The following is a 19,667-nucleotide window of genomic DNA, read 5'->3' as shown; positions in this document are numbered from 1 at the left end:
ACAGGTGGACTCCAATCAAGTTGTAGAAACATCTCAAGGATGATCAATGTAAACAGGATGCACCTGAGCTCAATTTCCAGTCTCATAGCAAAGAGGCTGAATACTTATGTAAATAAGGTAATTCTGCTTTTTATTTTGAATACATTTGCAAAAATCTCTAAAAACCTGTTTTCACTGTCATTATAGGGTATTGTGTTAAGAGTGCTGAGGATAAAATAAAATAAAATGAATCCATTTTAGAATAAGGCTGAAATGTAACAAACTGTGAAAAAAAGTCAAGGCAACCTTTGAGAAATTCTATGAAACCAGGGACACCAGGTCGAAGCAAAGATTCACTTGTAGAAGTAGCAGCCTACGTTACATAAAGGACAATAAATCCAGATTCCACATCATGGAGCAATCTACTTCCTACAACTGCCCAAATTAAGACTTGAAGAGCTGCTTCTGTGTGGGCAGCGCTCAGTCTAACAAGTTATCCTGAAGGCATGCCTTGCCACGTGTACCCGGCTCCGTCTTCAACTCGTAAACTCTACTGTGGCCGCATGGGGACCGTAGTCGGTCTGGACGGTCAGCTGGTTTTAGGCAGACCCAAGGGGACTATGTGGACTTCCCGTGTGTCTCTTATACGTTTTCCTCTTGTGGTGGAGGCTAACTGGCTGTAGCAGCGTGTTAATGAGAGGCATGTGCTTAGGCCTTGGCTGAGTCTCTCGTCTCCAAATACGTCCGATGTCTGTCTGTTATTTGAGAACGTTCTCTGGAAACACAGCTTCAGTAGAAGTCACAATGAGGGCCAGTTAGTGGAGTGTTCAACATAATACCCTCTGTGTGAGGGCCAGTTAGTGGAGGGTTCAACATAATACTCTGTTTGAGGGCCAGTTAGTGGAGTGTTCAACATAATACCCTCTGTGTGAGGGCCAGTTAGTGGAGGGTTCAATATAATACACTGTGAGGGCCAGTTAGTGGACTGTTCAATATAATACACTGTGTGAGGGCCAGTTAGTGGAGTGTTCAATATAATACACTGTGTGAGAGCCAGTTAGTGGAGTGTTCAACATAATACACGGTGTGAGGGCCAGTTAGTAGAGTGTTCAACATAATACAGTGTGTGAGGGCCAGTTAGTGGAGTGTTCAACATAATACACTGTGTGAGGGCCAGTTAGTGGAGTGTTCAACATAATACCCTCTGTGTGAGGGCCAGTTAGTGGAGTGTTCAACATAATACCCTCTGTGTGAGGGCCAGTTAGTGGAGTGTTCAACATAATACCCTCTGTGTGAGGGCCAGTTAGTGGAGTGTTCAACATAATACCCTCTGTGTGAGGGCCAGTTAGTGGACTGTTCAATATAATACACTGTGTGAGGGCCAGTTAGTGGAGTGTTCAACATAATACCCTCTGTGTGAGGGCCAGTTAGTGGAGTGTTCAACATAATACACTGTGTGAGGGCCAGTTAGTGGAGTGTTCAATATAATACACACTGTGTGAGGGCCAGTTAGTAGAGGGTTCAATATAATACACTCTGTGTGAGGGCCAGTTAGTGGAGGGTACAATATAATACACTCTGTGAATGTGGGCCAGTTACTAGAATGTTCAATATAATACACTGTGTGAGTGTCTGTTTGGTATATTCAAAGCATGTGTGTTTGCTCATGTTTTAGGGGTATTTGTAAAAGTCTCTGTGTGTGTACAGTTGCTGTCTGTCTGTGTCTGTCTGTCTGTCTGTGTGTGTCTGTATGTGTGTACAGTTGCTGTCTGTCTGTCTGTCTGTCTGTCTGTCTGTGTGTGTCTGTATGTGTGTACAGTTGCTGTCTGTCTGTCTGTCTGTCTGTCTGTCTGTCTGTCTGTCTGTCTGTCTGTCTGTCTGTCTGTCTGTCTGTCTGTCTGTCTGTCTGTCTGTCTGTCTGTCTGTCTGTCTGTCTGTCTGTCTGTCTGTCTGTCTGTCTGTCTGTCTGTTCTATACAGTTGTTGCTGATAGGAGGATGTGATGTTCTGTGGGTTTCATGCCATGTAACAGTTATTCGTTATATAAATGAAACTAGTTTTAAACCATTTCAAGAATGTGTGCTGTATGTTATTTTGGATAAACACGAGATACTTTGTCCAATGTGAGTATACGTTTTAGAGCCTGTGAGTGTGTGTGTGCGTGCAGTGGTGTCTTCTGGATTCTGTCATGTTGTTTTGCCCTTGTTCTGTACGGAGCGATTGAGTAACGCTATACCTCATCCCATTGGCTCTGGGCGTGCAGGGCTTGTATGCTGTTGGTGTAATGGGTTTGCCGACAAAATGGAGACCTGGCCCAAGAACCAGAGACTTTCTTTATTACATGTTATGTTATCCCTAACTAAATCAGGGGACAGACGAAGGATACATCCCTAGTCCATGGGATGGCTCGTATCACCACCATCATGACATTATCATTTGGCTCCTGCTCCATCCTCGATGGGGAATCGCCCCCCCCCCCCAAAGCCTTGCTCGATGGGGAACCCCCCTCCCAAAGCTTTGCTCGATGGGGAACCCCCCTCCCAAAGCCTTGCTCGATGGGGAACCCCCCTCCCAAAGCCTTGCTCGATGGGGAACCCCCCTCCCAAAGCCTTGCTCGATGGGGAACCCCCCTCCAAAAGCCTTGCTCGATGGGGAACCCCCCTCCAAAAGCCTTCCTCGATGGGAAACCCCTAACCTTCCTAGATGGGAAACCCCTAAACTTCCAATGGAAAACCCCTAGCCTTCCAATGGAAACCCCTAACCTTCCTCGATGGGAAAAACCCTAACCTTCCTCGATGGGGGAACCCCGAACCTTCCTCGATGGGAACCCCGAACCTTCCTCGATGGGGAAAACCCCTAACCTTCCAATGGAAAACCCCTAACCTTCCTCGATGGGGAAACCCCTAACCTTCCTCGATGGGAACCCCAAACCTTCCTCGATGGGAACCCCAAACCTTCCTCGATGGGAACCCCAAACCTTCCTCGATGGGGAAAACCCCTAACCTTCCTCGATGGGGAAACCCCTAACCTTTCTAGATGGGAGACCCCGAAGCCTTGCTCGATGGGGAATCCCCCCCCAAGCCTTGCTCGATGGGGACCCCCCCCCCCCCGAAGCCTTGCTCGATGGGGAAACCCCCCCTCAACCTTTCCTCATGGGAACCCCCCCAAACCTTCCTCGATGGAGAACCCCCCCAAACTTTCCTCGATGGGAAACCCCTAATCTTCCTCGATGGGAAACCCCTAACCTTCCTCGATGGGATAACCCCTAATCTTCCTCGATGGGATAACCCCTAATCTTCCTCGATGGGAAACCCCTAACCTTCCTCGATGGGAACCCCGAACCTTCCTCGATGGCGAAAACCCCTAACCTTCCAATGGAAAACCCCTAACCTTCCAATGGAAAACCCCTAACCTTCCTCGATGGGAACCCCGAACCTTCCTCGATGGGGAAAACCCCTAACCTTCCAATGGAAAACCCCTAACCTTCCAATGGGGAAACCCCTAACCTTCCTCGATGGGGAAACCCCTAACCTTCCTCGATGGGGAAACCCCTAACCTTCCTCGATGGGAACCCCAAACCTTCCTCGATGGGGAAAACCCCTAACCTTCCTCGATGGGGAAAACCCCTAACCTTCCTCGATGGGGAAACCCCTAACCTTTCTACATGGGAGACCCCGAAGCCTTGCTCGATGGGGAATCCCCCCCAAGCCCTGCTCGATGGGGAACCCCCCCCCGAAGCCTTGCTCGATGGGGAACCCCCCCCCCCCCAAGCCTTGCTCGATGGGGAATCCCCCCCCCCAAGCCTTGCTCGATGGGGAATCCCCCCCCCAAGCCTTGCTCGATGGGGAACCCCCCCCCCCAAAGCCTTGCTCGATGGGGAAACCCCCCCAACCTTTCCTCATGGGAACCCCCCCAAACCTTCCTCGATGGAGAACCCCCCCCAAACTTTCCTCGATGGGAAACCCTTAATCTTCCTCGATGGGAAACCCCTAACCTTCCTCGATGGGAACCCCGAACCTTCCTCGATGGGGAAAACCCCTAACCTTCCAATGGAAAACCCCTAACCTTCCGATGGAAAACCCCTAACCTTCCTCGTTGGGAAACCCCTAACCTTCCTCGATGGGAAACCCCTAACCTTCCTAGATGGGAAACCCCTAACCTTCCAATGGAAAACCCCTAAACTTCCAATGGAAAACCCCTAACCTTCCAATGGAAAACCCCTAACCTTCCTCGATGGGGAAATCCCTAGCCTTCCAATGGAAACCCCTAACCTTCCTCGATGGGAAAACCCCTAACCTTCCTCGATGGGAAACCCCAAACCTTCCTCGATGGGAAACCCCAAACCTTCCTCGATGGGGAAAACCACTAAACTTTCTAGATGGGAGACCCCGAAGCCTTGCTCGATGGGGAAGCCCCCCCAAGCCTTGCTCGATGGGGACCCCCCCCCCCAAAGCCTTGCTCGATGGGGAACCCCCCTCCCAAAGCTTTGCTCGATGGGGAACCCCCCTCCCAAAGCCTTGCTCGATGGGGAACCCCCCTCCCAAAGCCTTGCTCGATGGGGAACCCCCCTCCCAAAGCCTTGCTCGATGGGGAACCCCCCTCCCAAAGCCTTGCTCGATGGGGAACCCCCCCAAGCCTTGCTCGATGGGGAAACCCCCCCAAAGCCTTGCTCGATGGAGAAACCCCCCCCAAATCCTTGCTCGATGGGGAAACCCCCCCAACCTTTCCTCATGGGAAACCCCCCAACCTTTCCTCATGGGAACCCCCCCAACCTTTCCTCGATGGAGAACCCCCCCAAACTTTCCTCGATGGAGAACCCCCCCAACCTTTCCTCGATGGAGAACCCCCCCAACCTTTCCTCGATGGAGAACCCCCCCAAACTTTCCTTGATGGGAAACCCCCCAAACTTTCCTCGATGGGAAACCCCTAACCTTCCTCGATCGGAAACCCCTAACCTTCCTCGATGGGAAACCCCTAACCTTCCTCGATCGGAAACCCCTAACCTTCCTAGATGGGAAACCCCTAACCTTCCTAGATGGGAAACCCCTAAACTTCCAATGGAAAACCCCTAACCTTCCAATGGAAAACCCCTAACCTTCCTCGATGGGGAAATCCCTAGCCTTCCAATGGAAACCCCTAACCTTCTTCGATGGGAAACCCCTAACCTTCTTCGAAGGGAAACCCCTAACCTTCCTCGATGGGAAACCCCTAACCTTCCTAGATGGGAAACCCCTAAACTTCCAATGGAAAACCCCTAACCTTCCAATGGAAAAACCCCTAACCTTCCAATGGAAAAACCCTAACCTTCCTCGATGGGGAAACCCTAGCCTTCCAATGGAAACCCCTAACCTTCCTCGATGGGAAAACCCCTATTCTTCCTCGATGGGAAAACCCCTAACCTTCCTCGATGGGGGAACCCCGAACCTTCCTCGATGGGGGAACCCCGAACCTTCCTCGATGGGGGAACCCCGAACCTTCCTCGATGGGGGAACCCCGAACCTTCCTCGATGGGAACCCCGAACCTTCCTCGATGGGAACCCCGAACCTTCCTCGATGGGGAAAACCCCTAACCTTCCAATGGAAAACCCCTAACCTTCCAATGGAAAACCCCTAACCTTCCTCGATGGGGAAACCCCTAACCTTCCTCGATGGGAACCCCAAACCTTCCTCGATGGGAACCCCAAATTCTTCCTCGATGGGGAAACCCCTAACCTTTCTAGATGGGAGACACCGAACCCTTGCTCGATGGGGAACCCCCCCCAAGCCTTGCTCGATGGGGAATCCCCCCCCCCCCAAGCCTTGCTCGATGGGGAACCCCCCCCCCCCCCCAAAGCCTTGCTCGATGGGGAAACCCCCCCCCCCAACCTTTCCTCATGGGAACCCCCCCAAACCTTCCGATGGAGAACCCCCCCAAACTTTCCTCGATGGGAAACCCCTAACCTTCCTCGATGGGAAACCCCTAACCTTCCTCGATGGGAAAACCCCTAACCTTCCTCGATGGGAAACCCCAAACCTTCCTCGATGGGAAACCCCAAACCTTCCTCGATGGGAAACCCCAAACCTTCCTCGATGGGGAAAACCACTAAACTTTCTAGATGGGAGACCCCGAAGCCTTGCTCGATGGGGAAGCCCCCCCAAGCCTTGCTCGATGGGGACCCCCCCCCCCAAAGCCTTGCTCGATGGGGAACCCCCCTCCCAAAGCTTTGCTCGATGGGGAACCCCCCTCCCAAAGCCTTGCTCGATGGGGAACCCCCCTCCCAAAGCCTTGCTCGATGGGGAACCCCCCCCCAAGCCTTGCTCGATGGGGAAACCCCCCCCAAAGCCTTGCTTGATGGAGAAACCCCCCCCAAATCCTTGCTCGATGGGGAAACCCCCCCAACCTTTCCTCATGGGAACCCCCCCAACCTTTCCTCGATGGAGAACCCCCCCAAACTTTCCTCGATGGAGAAACCCCCCCAACCTTTCCTCGATGGAGAACCCCCCCAACCTTTCCTCGATGGAGAACCCCCCCAAACTTTCCTCGATGGGAAACCCCCCAAACTTTCCTCGATGGGAAACCCCTAACCTTCCTCGATCGGAAACCCCTAACCTTCCTCGATGGGAAACCCCTAACCTTCCTCGATCGGAAACCCCTAACCTTCCTCGATGGGAAACCCCTAACCTTCCTAGATGGGAAACCCCTAAACTTCCAATGGAAAACCCCTAACCTTCCAATGGAAAACCCCTAACCTTCCTCGATGGGGAAATCCCTAGCCTTCCAATGGAAACCCCTAACCTTCTTCGATGGGAAACCCCTAACCTTCTTCGATGGGAAACCCCTAACCTTCTTCGATGGGAAACCCCTAACCTTCCTCGATGGGAAACCCCTAACCTTCCTAGATGGGAAACCCCTAAACTTCCAATGGAAAACCCCTAACCTTCCAATGGAAAACCCCTAACCTTCCTCGATGGGGAAACCCTAGCCTTCCAATGGAAACCCCTAACCTTCCTCGATGGGAAAACCCCTATTCTTCCTCGATGGGGGAACCCCGAACCTTCCTCGATGGGGGAACCCCGAACCTTCCTCGATGGGAACCCCGAACCTTCCTCGATGGGAACCCCAAACCTTCCTCGATGGGAAAACCCCTAACCTTCCTCGATGGGAACCCCGAACCTTCCTCGATGGGGAAAACCTTTAACCTTCCAATGGAAAACCCCTAACCTTCCTCGATGGGAAACCCCTAACCTTCCTAGATGGGAAACCCCTAACCTTCCTAGATGGGAAACCCCTAACCTTCCAATGGAAAACCCCTAACCTTCCAATGGAAAACCCCTAACCTTCCAATGGAAAACCCCTAACCTTCCTCGATGGGGAAACCCCTAACCTTCCTCGATGGGAACCCCAAACCTTCCTCGATGGGAACCCCAAATTCTTCCTCGATGGGGAAACCCCTAACCTTTCTAGATGGGAGACACCGAACCCTTGCTCGATGGGGAACCCCCCCCAAGCCTTGCTCGATGGGGAACCCCCCCCCCCCAAAGCCTTGCTCGATGGGGAAACCCCCCCCCAACCTTTCCTCATGGGAACCCCCCCAAACCTTCCTCGATGGAGAACCCCCCCAAACTTTCCTTGATGGGAAACCCCTAACCTTCCTCGATGGGAAACCCCTAACCTTCCTCGATGGGAAAACCCCTAACCTTCCTCGATGGGAACCCCGAACCTTCCTCGATGGGGAAAACCTTTAACCTTCCAATGGAAACCCCTAACCTTCCTCGATGGGAAACCCCTAACCTTCCTAGATGGGAAACCCCTAACCTTCCTAGATGGGAAACCCCTAACCTTCCAATGGAAAACCCCTAACCTTCCAATGGAAAACCCCTAACCTTCCTCGATGGGGAAATCCCTAGCCTTCCAATGGAAACCCCTAACCTTCCTCGATGGGAAAACCCCTAACCTTCCTCGATGGGAAACCCCTAGCCTTCCTCGATGGGAAACCCCAAACCTTCCTCGATGGGGAAAACCCCTAAACTTTCTAGATGGGAGACCCCGAAGCCTTGCTCGATGGGGAAGCCCCCCCAAGCCTTGCTCGATGGGGAACCCCCCCCCCCAAGCCTTGCTCGATGGGGAATCCCCCCACCCAAGCCTTGCTCGATGGGGAATCCCCCCCCCCAAGCCTCGCTTGATGGGGAATCCCCCCACCCAAGCCTCGCTCGATGGGGAAGCCCCACCCCCCCCGAAGCCTCGCTCGATGGGGAACCCCCCCCCGAAGCCTCGCTCGATGGGGAACCCCCCCCCGAAGCCTCGCTCGATGGGGAAGCCCCCCCAAGCCTTGCTCGATGGGGAACCCCCCCCCCCCCCCAAGCCTTGCTCGATGGGGAATCTCCCCACCCAAGCCTTGCTCGATGGGGAATCCCCCCACCCAAGCCTTGCTCGATGGGGAATCCCCCCACCCAAGCCTTGCTCGATGGGGAATCCCCCCACCCAAGCCTTGCTCGATGGGGAACCCCCCCCCGAAGCCTTGCTCGATGGGGAACCCCCCCCGAAGCCTTGCTCGATGGGGAACCCCCCCCCCCGAAGCCTTGCTCGATGGGGAAGCCCCCCCCCAAGGCTTGCTCGATGGGGAAGCCCCCCCCAAAACCTTTCCTCGATGGGAAACCCCTAACCTTCCTAGATGGGAAACCCCTAACCTTCCTAGATGGGAAACCCCTAACCTTCCTAGATGGAAAACCCCTAACCTTCCAATGGAAAACCCCTAACCTTCCAATGGAAAACCCCTAACCTTCCAATGGAAAACCCCTAACCTCCCTCGATGGGGAAACCCCTAACCTTCCAATGGAAAACCCCTAACCTCCCTCGATGGGGAACCCCTAACCTTCCTAGATGGGAAACCCCTAACCTTCCTAGATGGGAAACCCCTAACCTTCCTAGATGGAAAACCCCTAACCTTCCTAGATGGAAAACCCCTAACTTTCCAATGGAAAACCCCTAACCTTCCAAAGGAAAACCCCTAACCTTCCAATGGAAAACCCCTAACCTTCCTCGATGGGGAACCCCTAACCTTCCTCGATGGGGAACCCCTAACCTTCCTCGATGGGGAACCCCTAACCTTCCTCGATGGGGAACCCCCTTTGGCAATTCATTAATTTCCCTTTTTTGAACATCGATATCACAAAACAATTTCAGTAATCTGTAAAAGGTGTCAACATCAGGGGAAAGGGCTTCGGTAACAAACGCTCTCCAAGTCTTCCTGCGTTTTGCATGCTCAACAACATACTGTGCATAATGTCCGACTTTTTTTGCAATGGCAAGATTGGTAACATTACTATTTATTTTTGTGGCACAGTGTTTCTTTTCACTCAATGTTACAGAGTCTGTTCAGTGAACCATGCGTATGTGATAATGACTAACCTTGCCTGAAACCTGAAGGCTTGCATTAGCTTCCTCAGCAAAAAAACGAATAGGCTTTGAGTTCAGTGTGCTACCACAGTCTTTACAGTCCTGTTTTTAGAAACAACAGCATTGGTTGCTCCTACTTGTCTCTGTCGATGTGGTAATCAAGCTATAAAATCGGAATATCCTGCACATTTCTTTCTGGCCTTGTAATGAAAAACGTGTTAGAAAAAGAAAGAGGGAGAGAAAACAGAAGTTGCAGGTTACCGTGGCAACCCTGATAAATACAGTCCCCATAACGTGGTCCCTGATCGCTGAGATTAGACCACTGGAACATGGAGAAAAAAATATAGCCTTTTGTTACATTCCTGGGGTCTGGTCGCTGAGTGACACTGCTATTAGACTACTTTTAGCTGCTTCCTTAATGAGCGCAGAAGGAAATGTCTCACCATTTGCTGTCCCCGTCCGGGTTCATTGTGTGACAGTTAGCGCAAATAAAAAGTCATACTAAAACTCTAAAATAAAACGGAATTCTTTGGAATTAACCGACTGTGTTTTACACACCGGCTACTTCTATAGCACGTGTACAGCCTCAGTATGCTTACATACCAAATGTTCTCTGAATCCTATCAAACATCTCCATCATAAAACGTAGTAAAAGTTCCCACATAAAACACTTTAGACATAGACTTAAACAATCCCTTTTACTTTTGTTTGTATTAAATGCATGCTATACCATACTTATTCCTACCCATAATGCATTGTCCCTATTCCTTTAGCCCTCTTTTTTTCTCATTGGGAAGACTGGCAGGATGGTAAGGGCCCATTGTCCCAGGACAGAATGTAGTCCTGGTAAGGGCCCATTGTCCCAGGAGAGAATGTAGTCCTGGTAAGGGCCCATTGTCCCAGGAGAGAATGTAGTCCTGGTAAGGTGCCCATTGTCCCAGGAGAGAATGTAGTCCTGGTAAGGACCCATTGTCCCAGGACAGAATGTAGTCCTGGTAAGGGCCCATTATCCCAGGACAGAATGTAGTCCTGGTAAGTGCCCATTATCCCAGGAGAGAATGTAGTCCTGGTAAGGGCCCATTATCCCAGGAGAAAATGTAGTCCTGGTAAGGGCCCATTATCCCAGGACAGAATGTAGTCCTGGTAAGGGCCCATTATCCCAGGAGAAAATGTAGTCCTGGTAAGGGCCCATTGTCCCAGGAGAGAATGTAGTCCTGGTAAGGGCCCATTATCCCAGGACAGAATGTAGTCCTTACAGACTCACCTGTTTCAATATAGCGTGTCTACACCCCCCCCCCCCCCCCCCCACACAGATTCGCTACACCCCTACACCCCCCCCCCCCCAACACAGATTCGCTACACTCCTACACCCCCCCCCCCCACACAGATTCGCTACACCCCCCCCCCCCACCACACAGATTCGCTACACCCCTACACCCTCCCCCCCCACACAGATTCGCTACACCCCTACACCCCCCCCACCCCCCACCACACAGATTCGCTACACCCCTACACCCCCTCCCCCTTATATACCCCCTCACACACAAAACTTTTCACCCTTTCAGATTCTCTATTTTTGCGTATTTCTGAAACTTAATATTGTCAGATCTTCAACCAAAACATAATATTAGATAAAGGAAACCTGAGTGAACAAATAACACAAAATGTTGATAATTAAATAAATGATTAAAGTAACAAAGTTATGCAACACCCAAAAATGTAAATTGCCCCCCTTTACACTCAATAACTGGTTGTGCCATTTGTAGCTGCAACCACTGCAACTAAACGCTTCCTGCAGTTATTGATCCCTCACAATCATGAACTCTGCTCAGAATCAGAGAATCAGAGAATTCTAAAGGAGAATGTCAAGCTATCCCATCCGTGAGCTGAAGAGCAGCTGGGTCATGCAGCAAGACAATGATCCAGAACACACTAATCACATCAAATCAAGCTTCATTTATACAGCACATTTCAGACACGGACTGCAACACAATGTGCTTCACAGGAAAAACTAAAAACAATGAAAATAAAAACGGAAATATTTAATAAAGAATAAACAAAAGATCTCTTAAATATGTCCACAGTTTTGTCCCCCCTCAGGTTCTCTGGCAGGCTATTCCAGAGGCTGGGGTCATAGTAACTAAAGGATGCTTCTCAATGCTTCTTGGTCTTAGGCTTTGGGATAGTTAAAAGGCCAGCACCAGAGGACCTGAGGAATCTACTGGGTACATAACTTAAAAGGATGTCTGCAGTATTGGGGTGCACAATCGTGGGTTGATTTAAAAACCAATAGAAGAATCTTAAAATGAATTCTATCAGCGTGAGAGAGAAACGTCCACACCTTGGCAATGTTCCTCAGGTGGTAAAAAGCAATTTTGTTCACATTCCTAATGTGTGATTCGAAATGGAGTTAAGAATCTATTTTTATTGCCCGTGAGTTAAAATGTGAGGCCTAATTCTCTCTCTGTTGCTTTGGCTCCAACAATAAGTACCTCAGTCTTGTCTTGATTTAGCTGGAGGAAGTTGTGAGCCATCCAAGTATTTCAAATCACTAATACAGTCAAATAATTTTCCCGTGGAGCTAAAATTCTCTGCTGACACAGAAATGTTGTGTATCGTCTGCGTAGCAGTGAAAATCGATGCTGTGGTTTCTGATAACGCTGTCAAGGGGTAACGTATATACACACGGAACAGTACCGGACCCAAAATGGAACCTCGTGGAACGCCACATGTGATATGTATTTTCTCTGAGTTATGTTCACCAAGAGCGACAGAAAAACAACCACTTACGACCGGTTAAATAGATCCTAGTCTACATCAGAATGCCTGAAAATAAAGTTCTGGAATGGCCTATTCAAAGTCCAGACCTAAACCCGATTGAGATGTTGTGTGGCAGGACCTGAAATCAGCAGTTCATGGTCAAAAACCCACAAATATTTCTGAGTTAAAGCAGTTCTGCATGGAAGAGGGGGGCCAAAATTCCTCCACAGCGACGTGAGAGACTGATCAACAACTACAGGAAGTGTTTGGTTGGAGTCATTGCAGCTAAAAGCAGAACAGAACACCCAGTTATTGAGTGAAAGGGGGTATTGATTATTGCATAACTTTGCTTATTAAATAAATTAAATAATACGGCACTGTCCACACACACACACACACACACACACACACACACACACACACACACACACACACACACACACACACACACACACACACACACACACACACACACACACTTCATAACGGAAGGAAGCCGTCAATGTTGCCATTGTTTAGCCTATACGCAATCACTGTCTACTCCCTGTGAATGAAGAGTCATCACACGCACACTCCCCCTGCAACCTTTTTTTTCACCATTCCGTGGAACTTTATTCCCCCAACCCACATCCATCTGGAGCAATTCCAACCCCATTACATCACCCTTAACACTCTCCTGGTCAACAGACAGAGGAAAGTAAAGGAAGGTCAAGAAATCAAGGAAAGGAACCATTCCCTGTAACATCTGTCCACATGGAGCATTTCAAAAAATAAAATCACTGCTTATTTTGTCTGCTGCCCTTGACGTGGATTAAACTCAGATAGCATGCAGGATAATTGTTGTAACACCCTGACTCTATAGATGACCTCAGAGTACAGTGGGAAAGACAAGAGAGGGGCGGAGATAGAAGCCAAGTGAAAGAGAGACAAGAGGTTGTACAAGAAAGAGTGAAAAGAGAAAGAGGAAGACTGACGTCTTAGCTCTGAATGGGTCGGTGTGGAGGGGGCTGCTTGTGTTGCTTCAGCCCACTCTGGAACAGCCAGGCCAGTGCTGCGCTTGTTTCCCCCTCTCCCTCCAATCCAAATGGAATGACTCAACCAGGGCTGGCCCTCGCCGGCCCTCCTGGGCCCCGCAATAACTCAATCCTGAGAGGTTTGCCGGGATTGGTAGCCAGTGATCTCATTCTGCCACGGCGTAAACACTCAGGTGGGGCCAAGCTGAAAGCCTCGTTGCATGCTGGGACAGGGTATCGCCCCCCCCCCCGCCCGCCCCCAACTCACAGTTTGAGGGTCATCCGCAGTTTGAGGGTCATTGAGTTTGATCGGTGATTAACCTTGAATTTTTTTCCCCCATTTCTATTTCAAGGCATTCTTCCCGAAAGGTTGGCCAGAAGGAAAGGGACGTGAGAGGTTGGCTAGAAGGAAAGGGACGTGAGAGGTTGACCAGAAGGATAGGGACGTGAGAGGTTGGCTAGAAGGATAGGGACGTGAGAGGTTGGCTAGAAGGATAGGGACGTGAGAGGTTGGCTAGAAGGATAGGGACGTGAGAGGTTGGCTAGAAGGATAGGGACGTGAGAGGTTGGCTAGAAGGATAGGGACGTGAGAGGTTGGCTAGAAGGATAGGGACGTGAGAGGTTGGCTAGAAGGATAGGGACGTGAGAGGTTGGCTAGAAGGAAAGGGAGGTGAAAGGTTGGCCAGAAGGAAAGGGACGTGAGAGATTGGCCAGAAGGAAAGGAACGTGAGAGGTTGGCTAGAAGGAAAGGGACGTGAGAGGTTGGCTAGAAGGAAAGGGACGTGAGAGATTGGCCAGAAGGAAAGGAACGTGAGAGGTTGGCTAGAAGGAAAGGGACGTGAGAGGTTGGCTAGAAGGATAGGGACGTGAGAGGTTGGCTAGAAGGATAGGGACGTGAGAGGTTGGCTAGAAGGATAGGGACGTGAGAGGTTGGCTAGAAGGATAGGGACGTGAGAGGTTGGCTAGAAGGATAGGGACGTGAGAGGTTGGCTAAGAAGGAAAGGGAGGTGAAAGGTTGGCCAGAAGGAAAGGGACGTGAGAGGTTGGCCAGAAGGAAAGGAACGTGAGAGGTTGGCTAGAAGGAAAGGGAGGTGAGAGGTTGACCAGAAGGAAAGTGACGTGAGAGGTTGACCAGAAGGAAAGGGACGTGAGAGGTTGGCCAGAAGGAAAGGGACGTGAGAGGTTGGCCAGAAGGAAAGGGACGTGAGAGGTTGACCAGAAGGAAAGGGACGTGAGAGGTTGGCCAGAAGGAAAGGGACGTGAGTGGTTGGCTAGAAGGAAAGGGACGTGAGTGGTTGGCTAGAAGGAAAGGGACGTGAGTGGTTGGCTAGAAGGAAAGGGACGTGAGTGGTTGGCTAGAAGGAAAGGGACGTGAAAGGTTGACCAGAAGGAAAGGAACGTGAGAGGTTGGCCAGAAGGAAAGGGACGTGAGAGGTTGGCCAGAAGGAAAGGGATGTGCGTACAAGACTCTAAAACCCAATAGTATTTAAACGGAGGACACACAAACACAGATACACACACGGGTCTTACCTGCTAGGTCTTCCTTGGATGAGGCCATGCGCGGGGAGCCGTGCATAGGTTCGATCTTCAGAGAAAGCCTGCAACAACACAACCATCTGGTCAGCAACCGGAGGACACTCACAATTCATATACCTCAAATCCACTGCTTGAGTCACTCACCATAGCTTGTGATGTCATAGCTTTTTGAATGAGCCCTATTGATAAGCCCATAGCAATGGACAACAATGTCTCCTTTTTTAGTAGGAGTATTGATTTAATATGTGTGACAGAAATCCTTGCCAGGGGGAAATGGATGATCTAAAAGTCAAAGCAGAGCCTGTGTTTTATTCTACTAAACAAATCTGAAAACAAATTAAATGTTTGGAGTTTGCTATAAGAAAACCCCCCAAAAAACAAGTGGGGTCTCTGTCAGAAGAAAACCCTCTTTGCCACATGTGAAGCCTGTAACTGGAACGGGACACTTCAATTAAATGTTTTGATCAAGTGACCTCAACAAAAAAAGGTTGATCCTATCACTTCTGGAAATGTATTTATATATTGTATGATGATAGAACTAAACGCTCCCTCCCAGGGGTAAATGGTAGAACTAAACGCTCCCTCCCAGGGGTAAATGGTAGAACTAAAAGCTCCCTCCCAGGGGTAAATGGTAGAACTAAACGCTCCCTCCCAGGGGTAAATGGTAGAACTAAACACTCCCTCCCAGGGGTAAATGGTAGAACTAAACGCTCCCTTCAACGGGGTAAATGGTAGAACTAAACGCTCCCTCCCAGGGGTAAATGGCAGAACTAAACGCTCCCTCCCAGGGGTAAATGGCAGAACTAAACTCTCCCTCCCAGGGGTAAATGGTAGAACTAAACGCTCCCTCCCAGGGGTAAATGGTAGAACTAAACGCTCCCTCCCAGGGGTAAATGGTAGAACTAAAAGCTCCCTCACAGGGGTAAATGGTAGAACTAAATGCTCCCTCACAGGGGTAAATGGTAGAACTAAACGCTCCCTCACAGGGGTAAATGGTAGAACTAAACGCTCCCTCACAGGGGTAAATGGTAGAACTAAACTCTCCCTCCCAGGGGTAAATGGTAGAACTAAATGCTCCCTCCCAGGGGTAAATGGTAGAACTAAACACTCCCTCCTAGGGGTAAATGGTAGAACTAAACACTCCCTCCCAGGGGTAAATGGTAGAACTAAATGCTCCCTCACAGGGGTAAATGGCAGAACTAAAAGCACATGTCAAGGTAATTCAATGAAGATCGTAAGGCAAACAAAGCATAAACACTTTGGTAGGAAGGCCTGAGGGGCACAACAGATGTCTGTCGGACAGAAGATAGACTGACTGTCCATCTGGATACGTCGTGGGTATAAATAACAACCCGTGTGGCTAACCCGTGGTTGAGTGGTGACACCACAGGCTCTTCTGTTACAACGCACCGACCCGAGCCAAAGGGCTGCACCGTAAACTAAATTCAGAGCTTTCCACCGCATATCTGACGCTTACAACTCGACTAGATTATCACTACGGTCCTCATTGTAATTGGATCAAAAGGCATTCTTTTGAGTTGGTTTCTGTCAACCTGGAATGGTGTTGATATCGATAAGGTCCAGAAATACAGATAAATCACTTGTTAGTGCAGATTAATTCCTGGTTAGGTACATTTCAGTGAAGAACTAGAGAAACACGGGTACAAATCAGGAAGTTTTCAATAAGTGAGAAAAAACAGCTCTTAAAAAGGAACAATCTGCAGTTGCAATTTTTTTTTTGGGGGGGGGGGGGTCTTATAAATTAAAATTATACAGTACGTACCCATTGGTTTGGGGCGGCAGGGTAGCCTAGTGGTTAGAGCGTTGGACTAGTAACCGGAAGGTTGCAAGTTCAAACCCCCGAGCTGACAAGGTACAAATCTGTCGTTCTGCCCCTGAACAGGCAGTTAACCCACTGTTCCCAGGCTGTCATTGAAAATAAGAATTTGTTTTTAACTGACTTGCCTAGTTAAATAAAAGGTAAAAATAAAATAAAATATAACTTATGAGCTTAGTACAACTGTTGTACCCCATCAGAAGCCAAAATATACGCTTGTTATAAAGTACATGTAAACAAACAACGTATAGGATCAAAACATGGTTAAAACTAACATGTTGATCTCAAGGATGGTCAATCCTTGTATTCATGAGCGTGGTGACATGTCTCCAGTCCCTCAGCTTTTAACAGGGACGAGGACGGGCTTTGTTATCGTTTCAATTGCCGATTGACGCTTTACAAATCACACAAATATCAAAACTATCTATGCAGTTTCTCCTGGAGTAAACAGCACATTTCTGACAACAAATGCATTTGTATATATTAAATGAAACTCAAGCAAAGCATGCTGATAACAGACAGACTAACACTAACTGACAAAGAGTCAGTCAGTCTTTGTCTATCAGTTAGTCTAACTGAAAGACAGACTAAATAACAGACAAAGACTAACTACTGTATTGTCAAGGTTTAACCCCAAAAACTATTATCAAAAATGATTTTGGGCTGCCTGAAGAACTCACTGGATGTAGTTTTGCCGAAAAGCACATATTCACACGAACACACAGTAATGTAATTAAACACGTGCGTGTATTGCTGTAGAACCCAGCTCTTCTGGAAAATAAAATCATTTCAATCAGGTTGTTTTTGAAAAGTGGGTCATGACGAATAGTTGAAAGGAATTCTCCTTCATAAAACATGGCATTATAGTTAAATGCTCAAAGTTGTGACGAACAGGGCGTTAGGAAAATATTCAGGCCCCTTGACTTTTTCCACATTTTGTTACGGTACAACATTTTATTCTAAAATGGATTAAATTGCCCCCCCCCCCCTCAATCTACACACAATTCCCCATAATGACAAAAGTAAAAACAGGTTTTGAGAAATGTTTGCAAATGTATTAAAAAATAAAACATAAATGAAATATCACATTTTTGGACACACCATATTCAATGCCCTGGGTACAGTCAGACCACTGTAACCTGCCCTGGGTACAGTCTGAATCAGACCACTGTAACCTGCCCTGGGAACAGTCTGAATCAGACCACTGTAACCTGCCCTGGGTAAAGTCAGACCACTGTAACCTGCCCTGGGTACAGTCTGAATCAGACCACTGTAACCTGCCCTGGGTACAGTCTGAATCAGACCACTGTAACTTGCCCTGGGTACAGTCTGAATCAGACCACTGTAACCTGCCCTGGGTACAGTCTGAATCAGACCACTGTAACCTGCCCTGGGTACAGTCTGAATCAGACCACTGTAACTTGCCCTGGGAACAGTCTGAATCAGACCACTGTAACCTGCCCTGGGTACAGTCTGAATCAGACCACTGTAACTTGCCCTGGGAACAGTCTGAATCAGACCACTGTAACCTGCCCTGGGTACAGTCTGAATCAGACAACTAACCTGCCCTGGGTACAGTCTGAATCAGACCACTGTAACCTGCCCTGGGAACAGTCTGAATCAGACAACTAACCTGCCATGGGTACAGTCTGAATCAGACAACTAACCTGCCCTGGGTACAGTCTGAATCAGACAACTAACCTGCCCTGGGTACAGTCTGAATCAGACCACTGTAACTTGCCCTGGGAACAGTCTGAATCAGACCACTGTAACTTGCCCTGGGAACAGTCTGAATCAGACCACTGTAACCTGCCCTGGGTACAGTCTGAATCAGACCACTGTAACTTGCCCTGGGTACAGTCTGAATCAGACCACTGTAACTTGCCCTGGGTACAGTCTGAATCAGACCACTGTAACCTGCCCTGGGTACAGTCTGAATCAGACCACTGTAACCTGCCCTGGGTACAGTCTGAATCAGACAACTAACCTGCCCTGGGTACAGTCTGAATCAGACCACTGTAACCTGCCCTGGGAACAGTCTGAATCAGACAACTAACCTGCCATGGGTACAGTCTGAATCAGACCACTGTAACTTGCCCTGGGTACAGTCTGAATCAGACCACTGTAACCTGCCCTGGGTACAGTCTGAATCAGACCACTGTAACTTGGGTACAGTCTGAATCAGACCACTGTAACCTGCCCTGGGTACAGTCAGACCACTGTAACCTGCCCTGGGTACAGTCTGAATCAGACCACTGTAACCTGCCCTGGGAACAGTCTGAATCAGACCACTGTAACCTGCCCTGGGAACAGTCTGAATCAGACCACTGTAACCTGCCCTGGGTACAGTCTGAATCAGACCAATGTAACCTGCCCTGGGAACAGTCTGAATCAGACCACTGTAACCTGCCCTGGGTACAGTCTGAACCAGACCACTGTAACCTGCCCTGGGTACAGTCTGAATCAGACCCCTGTAACCTGCCCTGTGTACAGTCTGAATCAGACCACTGTAACTTGCCCTGGGTACAGTCTGAATCAGACCACTGTAACCTGCCCTGGGTACAGTCTGAATCAGACCACTGTAACCTGCCCTGGGAACAGTCTGAATCAGACCACTGTAACCTGCCCTGGGTAAAGTCAGACCACTGTAACCTGCCCTGGGTACAGTCTGAATCAGACCACTGTAACCTGCCCTGGGTACAGTCTGAATCAGACCACTGTAGCCTGCCCTGGGTACAGTCAGATCACTGTAACCTGCCCTGGGTACAGTCTGAATCAGACCACTGTAACCTGCCCTGGGAACAGTCTGAATCAGACCACTGTAACCTGCCCTGGGTAAAGTCAGACCACTGTAACCTGCCCTGGGAACAGTCTGAATCAGACCACTGTAACCTGCCCTGGGTACAGTCTGAACCAGACCACTGTAACCTGCCCTGGGTACAGTCTGAACCAGACCACTGTAACCTGCCCTGGGTACAGTCTGAATCAGACCACTGTAACCTGCCCTGTGTACAGTCTGAATCAGACCACTGTAACTTGCCCTGGGTACAGTCTGAATCAGACCACTGTAACCTGCCCTGGGTACAGTCTGAATCAGACCACTGTAACCTGCCCTGGGAACAGTCTGAATCAGACCACTGTAACCTGCCCCGGGTACAGTCTGAATC

The 19,667-nt window shown here is 49.4% G+C and overlaps 1 protein-coding gene across 4 annotated transcripts in view; it reads right to left on the bottom strand.

Moving 5' to 3' along the window:
• LOC109867880 (ras-specific guanine nucleotide-releasing factor RalGPS1) overlaps positions 1-19,667 on the bottom strand; it is a 274,063-nt gene that overhangs the window by 20,546 nt on the left and 233,850 nt on the right. For all 4 annotated transcript variants that reach the window (XM_031803280.1, XM_031803282.1, XM_020457186.2 and 1 more), the window contains one exon: positions 14,658-14,725. In XM_031803280.1, the coding sequence (XP_031659140.1) occupies positions 14,658-14,725 (68 nt within the window). The remainder of the gene's footprint in view (positions 1-14,657; positions 14,726-19,667) is intronic.

This window comes from Oncorhynchus kisutch, linkage group LG23 (genome assembly GCF_002021735.2).
Source record: "Oncorhynchus kisutch isolate 150728-3 linkage group LG23, Okis_V2, whole genome shotgun sequence".
Classification (NCBI taxonomy): domain Eukaryota; kingdom Metazoa; phylum Chordata; class Actinopteri; order Salmoniformes; family Salmonidae; genus Oncorhynchus; species Oncorhynchus kisutch.
The sequence above is the reverse complement of the archived record's forward strand: the minus strand, read 5'-3'. Positions and strand labels throughout refer to the sequence as shown.